Raw genomic sequence first — 19,696 nt, forward strand, 5'->3', positions numbered from 1 at the left:
ACACTGCTTCCAACTTTACCCAACCTCATAACTGAGATTAAAATTGACTAGCCATAGTTGTACAGTCGTTTGTATGACTATACAAACTGTACGGAATCTGTGCGATGTGGTATAGTTACCTTGGGATGTGTGCATTGCTGGAGAAATCAACCTCAATCCGATCTGCAACCTCTACAGTTCAATTTTCTTTCTCTATTTCTCCTTCTCAATCTCAAACCTCATATTCATATATTCTCTTGTGTGTTCAATACAAGGTTACTTGGGAATGGGAGCGAAAATGGGGAGCGGGAGGAGGAGTGACATTTTCAAAACCTCCCAGTTTAGGAGCGATTTTTTATATAAGATATATTATTTTATATTTTGATGCATATATGTCAACAAAAGAATGTAGAATGATGAATTAGATATAAAAAGCATAAAAAACATAAATTGAACCATATAACAACAATCATCTAGAAGTTATAATCTTCATCAACTACATCCACAAGTTAGTAACATACAACATAATAGAGTTTAGGCTTCTGTGATCCATATTAAGTTAGAGAAAGATTTCGGCGTAAATCACATGAAAAGTCATTTGTCGACGCGTTTCGAACCAACCAGTGTGGTTCATCGTCAGGACAAGATGAAGAAAACAGATCTAGCTTAGCATGCTATATAGAACGAGCAGAGCCTCCAACGGCTAGTTTGACCCAACCGCTAATATTGACCAGAGGACCAGGATCAAAATAAAGATAACCAGTAAATAATCAAAAATTAAAGGTCAAATTACTAATTTTCTTTTATTAGTAATTTGACCTTTAATTTTTGATTATTTACTGGTTATCTTTATTTTGATCCTGGTCCTCTGGTCAATATTAGCGGTTGGGTCAAACTAGCCGTTGGAGGCTCTGCTCGTTCTATATAGCATGCTAAGCTAGATCTGTTTTCTTCATCTTGTCCTGACGATGAACCACACTGGTTGGTTCGAAACGCGTCGACAAATGACTTTTCATGTGATTTACGCCGAAATCTTTCTCTAACATACAACATATTGAGTCTCATGATCCATCAATCTTAAAGTTTCAAGCTTTCAAAATTCAATATATAACATTTATCATAATTGATCACCAAAGTTGTACTTGTAAGCTAAGTGTAACCATTACAACAAAGAATATCTAACATGAAATGAAATGAAAAAACATTCAACTTTCACAAAGCATCATATTCATAATTCATTACCAATAAGTTATAATTGCCAAATTCAAACTTCAAACTTAAATTGTCATATATTGTTTACAAAAAATATCATAATAAATATGAAAGAGTCAACAGTTATTAAAACTACTAGAAACTAGAAAAGACAAGTAAATCTATTATCTACAGCTTCCTCTTGCCACGAGAAATGTCTAATTTCTAAGCAGGTAGTGGTGGTCTTCTAGGAGTCTCTTCCCGCACAGTCGCACGACCATAACCAAAAGGCACATGCCCTCCATGTGAGGATGTAGATAGAAGCAGCAGCAGCAAAGGAACAATACTTTGAACTCGAGCACTGGCACTGCTACTGGATGGTGGGGGTGGCATGGTTGTTGTTGCTTCATCGTCATCTCTCATAAGTTATGCTTCCAATTCTTCAAGATGTATAGTGCTATCCTCTGAATTATCGTCCTCTGGGTGGTTGTCCCAAATTTTATATGTTGGATCCTCATAAGCCCGATCACAATAATGACTCAACAACCTCAAGTCGTAGTGATAAGTGCACATAAACCAAGTTTTTTGCCTAGTTTTCATTGAGTCTATTTCTTCTCACATTATGTATGAAGTTGTAGGTGCTCCAACACCTCTCTGCAGAAGAAGTATTTACAACCTGTGAGAGAACTTTTTTGCCAATTTTGGCAAAAGTCCCATGCCGCCATATGCTTCCCACCATGTGAGAGCATCAAATCTGTCTCTATCTTACATTGCATGCAAAGAACCAAACAAACAAGTGCAACTAAAGTACCTGCCTAATTCAAAACGCAGATTAGCACACTCCTCCTTGTCAAGTACCAACTTGTCTAATGCTTCCATATATCCTTTAGATACCTCTGGATTTGTATGGGGTTTGATCCTAACCCCACCCCCAGGTGCAGGTTGGCCCAACCAAGATGGAGAGTAGTATTTTGGCATAAGGATATATGCCAAGGTATGTAGTGGAACATTAAGTTTATTCCACTGTGTACACTTTTTAACACAATTGTGAATCAGTGTATACAAGTTGGGATCATCTCCTTGAACAATATTTTTATTTGCCCCAACATGGTATCCATCTGCTCATACACCTCCCCAATCACTAGTTTATCTGTATCTACAAAACAAATCATGCTATAAATGGGCTTGGTTAATTGCAATACTTGCCTCACACATGCCCAAAACAGACCATCAAGAGCAGTCTCCTCCACCTGTTCAAAACCTTGCTTGTCAACTGCATTTGTAGCCCTGTCCTTTAATACCTGCCAGTGTGGACTTGATACCATGCTAGCCAATGACTCTCTTACCTTCAAATGCGCCTGAAGGTGAGGTAATAGCTAGCAAATATAGTCTTCGCAATCTTCAATAGCTCCAATCTTGAGTGACTGCGGAAAAGCCCATGGGTATTGCTATGATTTGTAATAAATTTTATCATTTGTTTGCCTCTCTTATACAAATTACCAATCCATTTGTATGGTTGGTTTTTGAACTTAATCATATCATGCATCAAAAGGTTCACTGTGTGAACCAAACACCGAGACCAAAATATGTTGGGGTATTTATCCTCAATAATTGCTCCCGCTGCCTTACAATTAGCAGCATTATTAGTGATGACATAGATGACATTATATGGCCCAATACGTTCAATTGTTTCAAGTAATGGTTTTGCAATGTTGATTTTGGTCTTGCCCAATACGTTCAATTGTTTCAAGTAATGGTTTTGCAATGTTGATTTTGGTCTTGAACTTCTCTAAGTAATCATATGTTGAAAGAAAGATGGCACCACTAACAGACACAGCAAGAACACTTATCAATGGTTTGCGTTTTACATTTGTCCATCCATCAAATACAATGGACACCCCATGCTCAGTCCAAGAATTTGTCATTCTACTCAAAGAATGTGATATTTTTGCTTTTTCACGACCAAGTCCAATGGTTCTAGCCTTGTCATACCCAAGTCTCTTGTATCCTTTGGGGGCATCATTTATGGCAGAAACCATTTCATGCCAATAAGGTGAGCGAAGAACATTGAATGGTATCCCACATACATAGAGAAACCGGTAAATTTTTTACCTCACATCATTCCTACACCCTTCATCAAGGAAATATGATATGGTTCTATGCTTTAAAGAGATGTTTGTTCCTATGCCTCCATATCCACTGCCATGGGAGGATGTTGAAGAAGTTCTTTGTGCATGTTGATGTGATTGTGAACTATGTTCAAAGAAACCCTTTGATTTTTTAGATTTGTATTGGGCTTCCTCCTCTTCCCTTATGTATTTGGCTTCATCTGTTGCTGCCACACTTACACAAGTTTTGATTCCTATTGATTTATCTTCATCCCGTGGTCTTTTCCCATAGAGGTGTCTTCTAGCACAGGTGTATGAACCTGTGTAAGTTTTGTTACAATGGGGGCATGTAAATTTAGTGGTTCCACCCCCTTTCCCTCCTTCAAGCCTAAAAACATATTTCAACAATGGGGTTTGGTCTTGTTTGGTTTTTGGAGCCTCATCATGTCCACTCTCTTCCTCCTCACCAAGGTACTCCTCAAATCCACTATAACCCACTTCTTTATCCTTTTCTTCATCAAGATCAACCCTCCTTCTTCTACTCTCCAACACCATAATAACCAACAAGAAGAAAATGCCAAGCCATATAGCCATGATGTTTGAACTTTGAAATTTTGAGTTTGCAAAAGAATGGAGGAATGGGAGATATTTACCCAAGACCAAACCAAAGAATTAAACAACCAAAAATAAATAATAATAATAAATAAAAAAATAGCAATGAACATATAAAACTAAAAAAAATAAAAAATAAAAAAATGCTAGATTAGAGTGTAAATCCTACCTCTTTGGCCTTCAATCCCAAGCTCCAATCTCCGTTGCAAACTCCTCAAGCTCCTCTCTCTGGCTCTCTCCAAGCTCCAAACTCTCTCTTGCTCTCTCCAATCACAATGGGTGAATAATGGGAGGAGAGAGGGTCTTTTTATCATTTTCCTCCTCCCCTTTCCCTCCCTTTCCTCTCCCTCTCCGATGTCGGTTGTCGCCCCTCTCTCTCTGCTGCAAAGCCTTTTCCGCCGCCGACGGGAGCGTTTTTTAAGAGGGGGAGCGGTCGCTCCCCGACCGCCCCCCTCCTAAAAAACACTCCCAAAGCAAAGGGGAGTGGTCAAGGAGAGATCGCTCCCCTAATCACTCCCTAAAAACCACAGAGCATTTTTTTTAAGGGAGCACGAATTGGGAGCGGATTCGTCGGGGGGGGGGCTCTCTTGCAACCCTGGTTCAATATGTCTTTGTTTTCCGCCAACTTGCTTTTATCTCTTTATGACCCTAACCCTATATCTCCAAAGAAATTGACAGTCAAGATTAGATCTTGCCCTCTTGAGATCAAACGATTGTGACTTAATCTTTTGTTGAAGTCACTTAAGTCACTTTTAGTCATAAAGTAAAAGTCACTTTATAAAATAAAGTTATGTGGGAAAAGTGTTGGACCACTTATGCATGCTAAGATACATAGCCTATGCAGAAGCACCTGTCTGAGCTAACTCCAACAACAAAAAATGTTCTTAACCTTTAGGGCCACTTGAGTTGTATTATAACCTATAAATAACCATTTTTTAAAGAGACTATATAATATGTGTGTATGAGAGTGAGAGAGATTCCTTTGTGAGTATAAAAAATAATGATTTGACATATTTATACAATGAGTGTACCAAGGAAAAAAAAAGCTTCTCATTAGGAAACGCATGTTTTTGGCCTCCACGCCCACTCAAACAGTACCATATAACCTGGAGATAACAATTAATTTGTTCTGACAACTTGAGAGAAAATAATCATTTGACTAATATCTCTAGACAATGCCTGTGCCCAGGAAAAGAAAAACTTCCAAGTAAAGAACACTTGTTCTTTGCCTTTAGCCCACTCGAGCTATAGTATATAACCTGGAAATATCCATTAGCTTTTTCGAACAAATGAAAGGAACGAAAACACACCCACATATATATACACTTACTTCCCAACAACTAAAGGGATCAAGGGACCAAATATATGCGAACATCTATATGTAATTCCCCTGGGAATATAAAAATAATGGTTTCCGAACATCTCTAGACAATACCTGTGACCAGGAAAAGAAAAACGGAACGCGATAAACTGAAAGTTGAAGAAAGAACACAACAATGATACATTGTGCACAATGCCAAATGAAGAATTGCATTCACAATTCATGTTTAAGTTAGTTTTTTCTAAAAACAAAACAAGATCGCAAGTCACCTTTCTATGGCCTCCTGAACAAAGGTCCGGAAGCCCTTGGCAGTCTTCAAAACATCAAATCCATAAAGTCCAGTCTTTTCAGTCCTCATCATTATAGATTTCGCTTCATTATCTCTATGAAACCCTTCTGCTAAGGGTTCTGCGGCCTCTTTCGCGGTCCTTGAAGAAGCAAAAGATTTTAAATTCCATTTCATGTGTAAACAAAATATATTATCTCTGGACTCCTTGAACAATGGTAATAACTTAAATATCTGCGCCATGTTTGCACTGTCAGCAGACCTTCTGGTGCTGGGGGTTTTAATTCAAAAAAATTGCTAAATTGCTTGTTTTATCCGTCACAGTGTTTAAACTACTGCTGGTGTTACAGTGTACGTTGTCTATGGATAAATATAACATACACGGACTCTCAGCACTGATCTAACTGTAAGGTGGAATTCCCGGTAATGAGTATATACAGGAATTGAAAACTCCCCACCTGCATGCGAATTCTTAGATTATTTTGGCGGCGACTGCAAAAGGTACTAGTACCGATTTTCTTGCGTGGTGCAAAGACACACCATTAGAATGGGTTTGCCATTTATGGGTTTGCCATTTTGTGAATTTGAATGGAAATTACTTTATATATATATATATATATATTATTATTATTTATTTTTTTTCTAATATTTCATCATTTGAGAAAATGACATATTTATCTAATATTTCATCCTCGAGAAAATGAGAATCTGCATTTCATGCACCCGCGTATTTATAGTCTTTCTGTTTTTGCCCGAAATCCTCTACATCTCTATTCATTTCCTCTTTCCTTAAAACTTGATCCCAACTCACATTAAGTATAATTTGTATCGTTGAAAATAGGTATTTATTAATCATTATAATGCTATTATGGTTAACTATTTTAACATGAAATTATATTTTAAGGTTTATAAGACTAAAAATATTCTATGAGACTATTAGTTCCTTGTTTTCTCTTTTTGCAATTCAATCTTTTTCCGATTCAAATTGATGATGAGTTGACCCAATCTTCCAACAATCCTCTCGCTAAAGGGTCGATAAGGAGGGCCCTCTGCTTTCTTTAGTACTCGCCTGTTCACCAGAGACCAATTGTTCTTCTCATTCCAGAGCACCATCACGTTCCTGAATCATTAACTTATGACTCGCTCCTATTTTACCGCGAGGCTTAGCTACGATTGACAGGGTATGCCAAGTCCTTTGTGAGCCTACTTATCCCCTCATAATTTGATCCTCCAACCAATGTTACATAACAAGTCTGAGTTGGACTAGCAACGAGCCTGCTCGTAAACATAAGTACTCAAGGAACCTCAAGCTACTTTCAAGAAAATTGTGTGATAATTTGGAAAGACACTGCCAGTGTGTAAATGTGGTGCTACAGCCAACAAAAGGAGTATCGAAATTGCTTCAGTGGAAGCCAATAGATTGTGCCCCAAACAGAAATCTCTAACCACCCAGTGTATAATTGAATTCAAACTTACAATTGCATCGCCACTAGACTGTATACCAAAGTTGCTCGAGGTTGAAATGTCCTTATCCACCTGCCAAGGCCAACAATTATCGTTCTCATAAGTCATAGATAAAGGAGAGGGCACACTAGGCTAGCTCAAGCACTAAGGAACATGCCATGTCCTTCGCTAGTGATGCTTCCTTTCGAAGCAGAAAGTTGAATTAGCAAGCCATCCTATCTCATGGTAAATTTCTTATAGTAAATATGGGTTATTCCCTCCAATTCCACATTCATTAAGCAACATCTTAAGATAAATCCTCATAATTTCCCACCTCCTGAGATTAATCATCACATAAGGCAAATGACCTATACCAGGATTGTACTACGACCATCAATCTGATCTATGTATTTATAAGAAATGTTGATTAATGTCAACTGCACGATGTGAATCCACACTAGGTGCCACGACATTCGTCGGCCCCCCATCCCTTTCTTTAATGAGATTTTCGTTGTTGACCTTAGTCTTATTTTCATTGGCCTTGTAAGGCCTATGGTTTTTTCTATTGGTCATGAGGTGTAACATTATAATCTGAGATCATGGGAGAGTTGACCACCCTAACTCTCCTTTTATATAAAGTTTGCCTACCTAGAGATAACATGTTATATTTCCACATCTATCGACTTCTATGTTTTGGTATCTCAAAATGTGGAAGTAGTTTTTTTTAGGAATGAAGGCCAAAAGTCCATTAATTCTCTTAAAAATATTCTCAAGGTGCTTGTCTCTTTGCATGGTTCCTTTGCGAAGGTGTTAGGTGATGATAAGTGACCTAAGGTTATTGTTAGCCTTATCACAGAGGTATAAGGGCTCCATTTTAAGGGACTCGACCCTTCTTTCACATGAAATTTTGGCCCATATTTAAGGCCTGATTCAAGAGAGATGGCGTCAAATAAAACATAGAAAAATACCTCAAAAAAAATCTACATAGATCACAAAGATAGGTTGTAATTGATGTCACAAGTAGGCTACAAAGGTAGATAAGAATATACTGCAGAGGTAGCCACCATTAGGTTGTGAAGATATATGAGAATTGGTTGTAGAGATATATAAGAATCCCAACCATGTGAGTTGCCTAGCCACAAACCATCTGAAATCTTTCGCCCATGAAGTTTGAATGCAAATGGAGGATAAGAGCCTATTTATAGTTGATTACACATATGAAGCGTCACGTCCCTTGGGACAAGACGACTTGAAATTGTTATGAGGCTAACTTGTAGATGGAGGCAAAACACAAATTCAAATTTGCTTTTAATAATATGTAGATATATTCTCCGCATGCTTTGATGATTACTTGCCCAAATAAATTTGTGCCTCATTAAATAATAGAGAGAGAAGTGTCAAACCAATTAACAATAATTTCCTTTATCTAATTTTGAATTCTCTCTTGGGGTAATATGGCTTCTTCTAGGGGTAATTGAGTTTTTCTTGGGGAAATTCATCACATAGCTGCCCCAATTTTTAACACTCCCCTTCAACTAGGGAGGAATTTTCTAGTTGTACCATGTATCTCATCTCGGATGTAAATGTCTCAATACAAGAGACGCTCATCTCATCTCATAAAACAAGAATAATCCACAGCCGACTGTAGGGGGGATTGATTTACCACAACGAAGTCCATGGAAATCATAAATGACCTTAGTAAAGATCATCCAAACCCTACGGGTATCCAAGTCTGGATCCATGACCTCATCTTAGTTGAACATTGATGACTTGATCCATAGAAGACGAAGAATGATCCATATTAACGATAGGGGAGATCAATCTACCACTAGGGTAAATATCATCCAAACCTTATATCCAAATATAGGAGATCGATTTACAACTCCTTGGTAAGGATCCTCCATGCCCTATGTCCACCAGTTGATCCTCAATGACCAAAGGGGAGATCGATCTACCACAACTGGTAAAGATCCTCCATATCCTATGTCATATCCAACATGATCCTTAATGATCAAGTGGTTGAACACCATGCATTATGGACTAAGGGAGATCAATTTACTAGATGCGTTCATCGTAGGTAAAGATACTCCATACCTAAGTCTCCTCATTTATTGGCCATATAAGCGGAAATCCCAACAAGCTTAACCACCTCATTGTGGCCCTTGGTCAATAAAGACACAAAGGTGACATGTGGGTAGGATGCATGCTAGGGCATGTACTCTGTCAAGTCCCGAACTTGACTATGGGAGATCAACTTATAAAAAATGATAAGGATCCTCCAAACCCTATAGCTCCAAGGAGTACCCCACGCCCCTAGGAGCTTCCCAAAGCTCAGTTCCCTTGATTATCTAGGATCCCTTCTTGGAAGGGATACTTTCTCCATAATCCCAAGCTAATTTCTGAATACCAAGAACTTTCCTTTCGATAAAGGCTTAGTGAGAATGACAACAACATGCTCATCAGTTGAAACCTCCCTGCTTTAATTCCCCAACTTCGGGAAGAAGGGCCAAAAGTCATGAATAATAGCCTGCAAAGGAGCCAAGCCTCCTTAGGATCCAGGCGAAGGTATTTCAAATCATTTGCACATTTATCAATTTCCTAGTTTTGGTTTCTCAAAATGTGGAAGTAGTTTTTTTTAGGAATGGAGGCCAAAATTCATTTGATTCTCTTGAACACATTTTCAAGGTGCTTGTCTCTTAGCATGGTTACTTTGTGAAGGTGCTAGATGATGATAAGTGAGTCCCCTAGGATGTTAATATTTGGCACTTGTATAGATTTAGCCAATATCATGCCTTGGAGTAGACCGTGCATTTCTGCCTAGTTGTTAGTCTTTTTTCCTAGTCCCCAAGCATATCTTTTAACCATTGTTCCTTCAAGGCTGTACAATAAACCTCCCCTCGTGTCACCCTTTATCTGCTCCAAATTCCACGATTTGAAAAGATCCCTAAAAATAAATTATAATGAAATTTTTGAGACGATTCACAAGGTTTGTTCCATATTTATTTCATCTATTCACTATGCATCACCTTGAAAAACTATGATTATGATGGACTACATAAGATAGCATTCATGGCTTTTCCATTGGGTTCACTAGCCTTCTTTCCAGCCTAATTCATTGGTGGGGTCGTTGGAGCTTTATAACGAGTCATGAAAGCTTGTTAAATGTCAAATCCAAGAGCCATTCGATAACTCATCATCATTATACTCTATAATGCATAGTTTGTTCCATTAAACAATGCATCTTTGTTTGTGGAGAAAACTTCTTGACTAACCATGTGTACTCCCGAGATCTACTTTATGGAAATTAGATTGTTTCCAAAGGAACCTGCTTTGGTACCAGTTGTTAAGCACATGCTTATACTAAGAGGAGGGGTGAATGAGTATAAGACATTTTTCACTTTATTTAAATATTCATGAACCATAAGAAAACAATTGCATATGAGATATATTAGCTGCAAAACATGGGACACGAGATTTATGTGAAAACCCTTTTTTGGAAAAAGCCACAAAATTTTTATTTTTTTTTGAATTCTTTGTAGGCATGGACCCACCAGAGAAACCATTCCCCGTTGGTACAATTCTTGGTAGGCACTAACATACTCCTCCAAATATCTTTAAACTCCAATCCCCACTGTCAAGAACCAACATAGCAGGCACTACAACAGATCCTTGTGATTAGCATCCTCTTTAGATCCTTTTTTAATTCTATTGACTGTTTAGTGTATTTATTTATTTATTTTTAATCCAGATTAGATCATTATATTTTTTGTCATCCATCTCGATGCATTTGGAGTGGAAAAAGTGGAGGAACCAACTCACTAGACCGTTTCTACCAGCAGGACCCAGTTTGGCAAAACGGGGTCTGAAACCTTTTGGGAGCTTTTTGAGGCATCAAACAATGTTTTTTGGGGGTAAAACTTTATCGCTTCAGCACGCACCATTTCATGTTATTGTACACACAAAGATCTCGCCAACGACGCAAGAAGCGCATCAACCAAACTCTGTATCCAAAAGTTATGCTATTGAGAATTTGATCTTCCTGTTTTCACACCTACAATTTGAAAGGATGTCATGTCAACCCCCATTATTCATGGAAAAGGGGCTAGCCACATGTTTTTGATGTCAAGGACTCTAGAAGAGTATATTTTGTAACTCTAGTTAAGAGTTGATGTAATCAAAATTAACCATTAGCAAGCTTTCGAGTTGTGTTATAACCAGGCCACTAGGAGGAAGAGGCATTCCATTATTTCGAGAGAATTTTGTTCCATATCTAAGCAAAGATAACCAAGAGGGATAAGAGGTAGAGCACACAGGGAGGATTTGTGCAATGTAGAACGCCACGAGCCAGAGGCATGACTTCTTTGTACCTGCAGCGATATTTCCAAACAAAGAAAGAGAGTGAGGCAACCTCACCTTCGAGCTGGTTTTTTCCAAAACGGGTTTTCGAGAGCATAATTAGTGTCTTATGTGTGTTTGTGAGCTTATTTTGTCATTCTCTATTTTTCTGCATGATTTCCATTCGCATAAATGCACTAATTACAGTTAAATCTACAAATATTAAAGTTTAATAGAATTGTAATAGTGTAGAATCTCAAATTTTAATATAATACTATCAAATTTGTTGTTACGAACTGTCCAATGAAATATATACAACAATTTACATATCATTTGGTATAAGAGCAGGTTTCTTTGGGTATTTTGGGGAGATTGTAGGGATCTAGATTGACGGGACCAGAAATCATAAAACCATAATCATGGTCGACGAATCCGTAAATGAATCTCGTGATCTTGTAGAGGTGAAGTTTACACAGTTGGAACAACAAGTCACAGATATCAACCGCAATGTTAGCCTCCTTATGGTGGCCGTGAATAACAAGCTAGGGTTATTTGGATATAATGGGGGTTCGAATGCAGAGGACAAATCAGAACAGGGATCATAAAATCGAGGATAAATGAAGAATTAGATGAAGAAAGGACCCGAAAAAGATCAACCCAATTCGAGTGTCATGAACCAATTACAATCCTTGTTTAAAATATAAGCAAAAGTTGAAATCAAGTTGTACTATGGCGATGCCAGCGTTTTAAATCTAAACCTTTGGTTGCAACATCTGGAAGTTTATTTCAATGTCCATCAGGTCGAGGAAGGGAAAAATATCTCATTCACGCGGCATAAATTAGAGCACCATGCACTAACTTGGTGGGAGAGGCACATGGAAACCCTGGGGTTGGAGGGAGAACCTTTGGTGGCTAAGGGGGAGGATTTCAAAACCCTCATTAAGTCACAATTTTATCCCATTGGGTACGTGCAGGACCAGTGGATCTAGTGACATTACTTTAGGCAAAATTCGAGCCAAAGTGTGTAGGAGTACACCACAGAATTCAAAAATGTGGCTATAATGTTGGATATCTTTCCAAATAACCCATATGTACACCTCAAGTATTTGGGGGGTTTTCACCGCCATCTGCGCAAACAAGTGATGTTTCTCAAGCCCACTTCAGTGGACGAGGCTTGTGTATAGGCGCAATACCTCGAAAACATAGATCTAAAGAGAGTGCAATCAAGTGGATTGAAGCAGAAGGAGCAACAAGATGCTTCTAAGGAGGGGAAGAAGAAGCAAAAAGGGGGAAAAGAAAAAAAGACGGCAACCACAACGCACCAGTGCAAAGATCCTAGCAACTACCGTGAAATTGATGGCCATACAGAGTGTTACGGGAATAAGTACCCTAGGGCTTTGGGTTGGAACCCCAACAAAGCAAGAGCAAACTACAGTAAGAAACACTAATACAACTTAGGCAAAATGCTTAAATAAACAAACTATGCGATAACAATCATACCCGAATGTCCTTCGTTTAGGTATTTCCAATAAGGTTCAGACCCTCAGCAACTCTTGATGATCTTCGAATCTACAAATCAACCAATTCAAACATACATAGCAACATATAGATAAAGCATTTTAATGAAATTAACTTTGTATCATATAAGTAAATGATTAGTTATGCATCAAAATAACATTCATATATGAATTACAATAGTATTTTATGCATAAACATAATTAATCTCGGAAACAAGACAACGCTTCTTTTTATTGTAGAAAGCTATAACTAATACAAAGAGAATTCACCTAAGTCTTCTTCTTCCGGATCCAAGCGGAACCGTCCTCCAGATCCGTCCAGTCCCAGTCTTCAACAACCTCCTTCCATAACCAATACCATGATATCTCAAGCAAGAGGGAGAATATCAACAATCGAGGAAACAAGGGTTTCCTGAAACTTCGGAAAGTGCTTGAAGCACAGGGATACTTCAAACTCAGTCAGGGATAATCTCAGTATAATAACTCTATCTCTTCTCCTCCTTAAGGCCTTCCCATAGAAGTCTATTTATACTCCTCCCAATTAGTTTTTTAGTTGGGAAACAGTTGGGCCACAGGCAATAGGAGGTAATCAACAGGTAAAAATCGTGAACTCTGCCCATAATGAAGGAAGTTTAATTTTTTAAAGTGTTTTAACACATATACACAGGTTGGGTATTGACTAACCCGTGTATACACACTTTTATCTTGGGGCAAAGTAGTGTACAGGGAAGAAAACATTGTTTTTAAAATATTTGGACCAAGTCTAGAAGGAGGGGTTGCCCTAGGCCATAAACCAAGCATCACAAATACCAAGGGTGGTAAATGGTGCTATAACAGATGCCCCCTAATATATGAGGTCAGAAGGGGTACATGATGGCCGAAATGTATTAAGTATATGGAAAGAATCCTACCGAGACTGAGAAGGACTTTACCAGAATTCAGCCTGCCAAGCCATCAAAAAGAGATCAGAAAGAAATTGTTGTCTGAGGCAGGCATACCCATGCTTAGAGAAAGTAAAGCATGTCTGCATATCAAGTACAAGTGAATCCACTATGTATACAAGTATAAAGAACTAAAAGTACATAATGGATCATCTAATCGTGATCGAAAAAGTACATGTCTAAATATCACATATAAAAAGATGATCAATGAAGCTGAAAGATGGAGTTGATCACTGATGTCAAAAACTGATCCTAATAGTACCAAATGAACATGATGGAATAAAATGATACTACATCACAACTCGGATGCCAGCATATAAGATGTCGCTGTGAATAACTGCAACATATACGGTGGATGGTGTCAACTAACAGTAACAGGAGCAACTGATAAGTGAACCAAAACATACTGATGCAACTCGAGGTATTCACCAACTACTGTGGTACATTTATACACAATGGGAATAAATGATTTGAGGTTGACCACGTGAGAAATCATTTGATTACTGGTCATTGATGTATACCATTAACAAACACGAGACTACTCACCGATAATGATAATGAGAGTTAAGGTACCCAGTACAATCTAACAAGTGCGAATGAATGAGCTAAAGTCGAACACCTGGAAGAATCTATCAATCAAGGGACAATGATGGTTTCCCACTATCGATAACGAAGGAATCTGCCACTGATGACTGCAAACCCCAAGGTACTACCAAATGGACTCTAGATATTTGTCCCAGAGCAATGAGTCGTAGTTGATAGGAAAAGATCCACTATAAGGAAGGCATTAAGGCATCCTTCATCAATCTAGCACGAGTGTAACCCGTAGGCCAATAATGTGGAAGGAATCAGATGAAAAAGATGTAGTAACCCAACCGAAGCCCGTTTCTGGCATACACAAGATGTAGCTGGCGCATGATAGAAACCCTTTGAACTAACCAATAATGAAAGCTGACACAGAGGCAAGGACTCCACCAATAGGGTCAAATGGAAACCAAGGCACTGCAGGAATCCCAATGTGTGATAATGAAAGCTAATGTCGAACACAAAGGAAACCACTCAGTCAAAGACCCATGATACTGATCGATGTTGAGCACAAGGTGACCTATCAATAATGAAAATAGGGCCAGGGTGCGGCTCTAGGCCTGCCCTCAGAGCAATATGCCGTCGTCGATAAGGACAAGACCCGCCAGCAAGAAGTCAATGGAGACCTTCTCAAATCGGCACAAGCAAAGGACCAATATATCTGATGTGATGATAAACATGACACTGACAACTAGGGATGGCTGACTGAAAAATAGGTCAAGAGACACCGAAGAGAGGCCGACTCAGGCTTACTTCCTTTGAACAAAAGCACGACTCAATGATGACTATATGGCATCATATGGTAACTCTGTATAAGTTCGTCATGCAAGAGGCATGAACAAACTCTACATATGATTGGAAGAGGTAACCAATCAGAGGAGAACTGACTCAATAACAAGGTTAAGGCATACCTAAGTCAAACTAGATCCCGCCCAAAATGGAGGAGAGACTTTCTTTTGAGTGCTTCGTTCAAGGGCGACACGACTGACTCTAGCTGCCAACAATATATGGAAATGTTGCCCCGTTCCCGCTCTTTTTGGAATATATAATTTTTTTGTCTTTTTCTTTAAGCGGGAAAAAGAATAAAAGAATGCTATAGTACAGTGGAAAGAACGAGTGTAAGAGAAACAAATGATCTAGTTCCTGGGATGGAAACAATCCTATGCTCAATGCAGGGAGGCGAAATTGGTCAAGGACACTCAAATGGATGTTCCTTCCATGGGTCAAAGGATGTGTCAAGTTGCAGAAGCTAAGTGATTGCATGGTTGATTTTCAGAAGACATGGTCAAATAAGCCGGCTCAAGGCCAAAAGGTGCAAATAGTCAAAATGCAATGTAGCAGTACAACTCGACACAAAGGAGCCTCTAGGGTATAAGGCCAGAAATAAGCGTAGAACCAAGGAGAATGTGTCTTCAATGCACAAGTCATGGCGGAACTAAAGAGGAATCCAGAGCCTACTCAGTATAACAACATGGGCAACCAATGTCAGTGAGGTTCTAACTAAGATGCCCATGTAAAGGATGGCTCTACCATCACATCATGATTTAAAAATCGGTGAGTGAACATGGTTTTCTAACCAAGACACGATGGGGTCAACCCTATGGCTAATGTATCGCTGAACGGAGGCTAGTATGCAAGATGCAATGGAAAAATGGTTTTCCCTAACCTATATGCTAGTGAGTGAACAATACCTACCATGACGGGTCAGCGGTCATGGGACCGAAATAAAATCTCGAAGAAGTCTCCAAAATATCCTGAAAAATAACCCATTCTCGACAATCCAAGCCCACAAGTCAAAAAATTCATGAGACGAAAAATCAAGTTTTGAAAAAATATTTTGCAATTTCAAAGCTATATAATGACTTTTGGACTCACAATTATTTTTATTTCTGTTTGGAAAAGAGTTGTGGATCAAAAAGGAGCAAACTTGCCTCTGAAGAATTGGACCATTCAAATCGCATCAAAGTTATCAGGTAACCCTCAAATCATGCTTGCAATGTTTTGTGATAGTTTTTAGAAGTTTTCATTAAGATTTGACCGTGGGAATTCATGCCAAAAAATCCAACTCTGCGTACACGCGGGTTGGATGTGATCAACCCGTGTACATGACGGCCCTACATGCGACTGTGTGTAAAGGGAACCCGCATGTACGTGAGTTGAAGTTTAAACACAAAATCTAACGGTTGAAACTCAAATTTTTTCAGGATGACCATCACATGGAGAGAGAGAGAGAGCATATCACAATTGACAATAAGGTAATGAACGACCAAAATGCACTAAATGCATTAAGAGGGTGCGGCTTATTGAAATTCTTCAAAATGCCAAACATGAAAGCCAACACATGCCTGCTCGAAATGCTGATCCACTACTGGAGTGTAGAGGATGATGCCTTCATGATAGATCACATGCCTCTGAGGATTGAGGTGGAAGATATCTACTTTATTACAGGTCTCTCCCGAAGGGGGGAGGTTGTGCATTCGACTGGCAGGACAAGAAGTAGTCTTTCAATAGAAGAATATGTACATATATACTATCCTGGGCACCCGGAAAAGATTGGAAGTCAGATTCCAATCAAACACGTGGATAGTTTATCTCTAAGGATTATGTTGTTTACCATTGTGAGAGTGAATGGATCAGCTTCACCGCATCAGGCTTCACGTGTGTCCATGAGCCGGGCAGTGGAATGCCTTACCATGGTGTTCGACTAGTGCACACCTCTTCTGACCAACATGAAGAGCTAACTGACCTCTATTCAGAAGGGTTAGACAAAGAACTTTGGATATGGGACTATCTTATGCTCCTTCTTCTTTGAGAAGGTACCTGGGCTACGTCCCAAAGTATCTGTCTCCATTAGCAACCCGCGAGATCCTTGGATGGGTAGATGGGTTGACTTGATGAAACGCCTTGGAGGCAGGGATGTGCCTAGGATGACTTTCGATGATGAGTTTTTCACCTGGTGGGACCAATAGATCATCGTAGTTGACGACTACCCGTATGCTGGTATGGATTTTTGAGGAGATCCAAACTTGGTGTTGCCACCAAACGCATCATGGGGAGACATAAGTAACAATTTTTAAAGTTTTTTGAAAATTTTTAAGATTTGTTTTTCTTTTTTAAATATGAAATGAATTTAAAGATATTTTTGACGGGACAAAATATTGACAACATGACCATGTTCTAGATGTGGGTCGAGTGAGACTAGATGGATTTCCGAGGCACAGGCGTCGCGGAAGAGGCAACAGCTGAGACAGAGAGGGTCTTATATGCAGTTCAGAGAAAGTTTGTGAGACTGACTCAATAGGTACCGATGATAGCCATAGAGGACCTACCTGAGGAGATGCAGCGCTGCGTGGTAGGAGTACCACGGGACTAGGTCCACATACTTCGGTGTGTAGCCAATGCAGTGGTTAACTTTTTAGCCGCTCATCCTAAGCCGAGTCGATAAATAGACTGGACATGATTATGGGCATTTCGTCCCAATTTTGTATATTATTTTTTGAACACTTTATCTATACACAGGCAGTTTGATGATATATATACAGATCCAAATGTTTTATGTTTATTTAATTTGATGAATGATTAATATGCCAATCTAATGCTCGATTAGAATTAGAATCTGCTAATGAATTTTCAGATCGTGGAATGTGAACATATGTAATATAAACAAATGATCGTTGCAACACTCTCACTCTAAAAAATTGGCGATATAAATAAGGATCCTGAACCCAATAAATGTTATTTAATTGTGACACTACCAGCTGTGAGTCAAGATAAACTACCAACGAATCAATTCCATAAGAAATAGCTTTGGATAGTAAATTAATAACGACAGTATATTCGGAAATGTTATTTGAAGCAGGACCAATACATACTCCCCTCGACACCATCAACTGGCCAGATGGATAATAAATCACCCAAGCTACGTAAGCAAGGTTCCGAGTGTGCCGACTAGCACCATCGGCGAATCCAAAATATATCAAGTCATCCATCAACACCTGCCAAAGCAGATAAAAAAATGTCGATATCACAAAATGCCCAACAAATATGTACAAAAATACAATATATACAAACAAGCAATTGCTCGGCCGAAACCTAAGCAAAATACTTCTTAAGGTAGAGCCCATTTTGGGGCTCCACCAACTTGTTCCATTCAAAATCGACTAATTCATAAGCCCCTTTTCCTAAAAATCATTTTACTATAAAGGGACCATACCACATAGACTTGAAGTTGCCTGCCCCCAAGGCGTCTTTATCTTGGTCATAGACTAAGACAAGGTCGCCTTCAGAAAAAACCCGAGGACGAACAACTTTATCATACTAAGTTTTAACCCTTTTCTTATGGGCCTTGTTTATTATGGCGGCATCTCGACGCTGCTCATTGAGATGTTCCAAATGAACGAGGCATTCTTCGAGACTAGACATCTCTGGAAGAAGCTCTACAGCTATCTTAAGGGATGGAATTTCACATTCGATAGGAAAAATAGATTCCAGCTCGTAAACTAATTAAAAAGGTGTAAAACCGGTGGCAGTCTTCACCGAGGTTCGGTATGCCCAGAGAGCTGGGTACAACATGATGTGCCAATTGGAGCGATTTTTGTCAATTGTCCTTTGCAGGATAGTCTTGAGGGACTTATTCACAGCTTCGACTTGCCCATTGGCCTAAGGATAATATGGAGACGAATGCTCCTGCCAGAAGCCCAACTTAAGAGCCAATTCAGTCATCAGTTGATTCTGGAAGTGACTGCCATGGTCAGTGACAATCTCTCTCGGGATACCAAAACGTGAAATAATCTGATTGAAGAGAAACAAGGCTGTTGTTTCACTATCATTTTTGTAAGTAGGCATGGCCTCAGCCCACTTCGTAAAGTAGTCTATAACCACTATGATGTACTTGTGATTTGCCGTCGAAAGCGGATTACACGTAGTAAATTCAATGCCCCACTTTGTAAATGGACCGACAGTGATAACAGGAAAAAGTGGAGTTAGATGAGCGCGTGTTTTCCGAGTATAGATTTGACAAGGGTGGCAGGGTTTGACCGCTTAAATACAATCTTTGAAAATTGAAGGCCAAAAGTAGCCGACATGCAAAATTTTCTGGGCTGTTGCAAGCCCTGATAGATGACCGCCACAAGCTCCACTGTGGCAATCATTAAGTACAGATTCTGCTTCCTCCAAAGTTAAGCAATGCCTAAGGATTGAATCAACCCCTCTGCAATATAATGTATCACCAATGATAACATAGTTTTTAGCAAGGTGACGTAACTTTCGACGCTCATCCTTGGAGGAAGCAGGCGGAACTTTGAAGTCTAGAGATATATGATGATATCTTCATACCAGGGATCTTGTGAAGAAATTAGGAATAAATGTTCGTCGAGGAA

The 19,696-nt window shown here is 39.1% G+C and overlaps 1 protein-coding gene across 1 annotated transcript in view; it reads right to left on the minus strand.

Moving 5' to 3' along the window:
* Positions 1-6,065, minus strand: part of LOC149244909 (Zincin-like metalloproteases family protein) — a 515,093-nt gene extending 509,028 nt beyond the window's left edge. Inside the window, exon 1 of the mRNA XM_089457599.1 lies at positions 5,481-6,065. Coding sequence (XP_089313725.1) covers positions 5,481-5,740 — 260 coding nt within the window. The 5' untranslated portion in view covers positions 5,741-6,065. The remainder of the gene's footprint in view (positions 1-5,480) is intronic.
* Positions 6,066-19,696: the final 13,631 nt, after the last annotated feature.

Source organism: Pinus tabuliformis, chromosome 7 (assembly GCF_031772625.1).
Source record: "Pinus tabuliformis cultivar Carrire ecotype Pingquan chromosome 7, CPIR1, whole genome shotgun sequence".
NCBI classification, from domain to species: Eukaryota; Viridiplantae; Streptophyta; class Pinopsida; order Pinales; family Pinaceae; genus Pinus; species Pinus tabuliformis.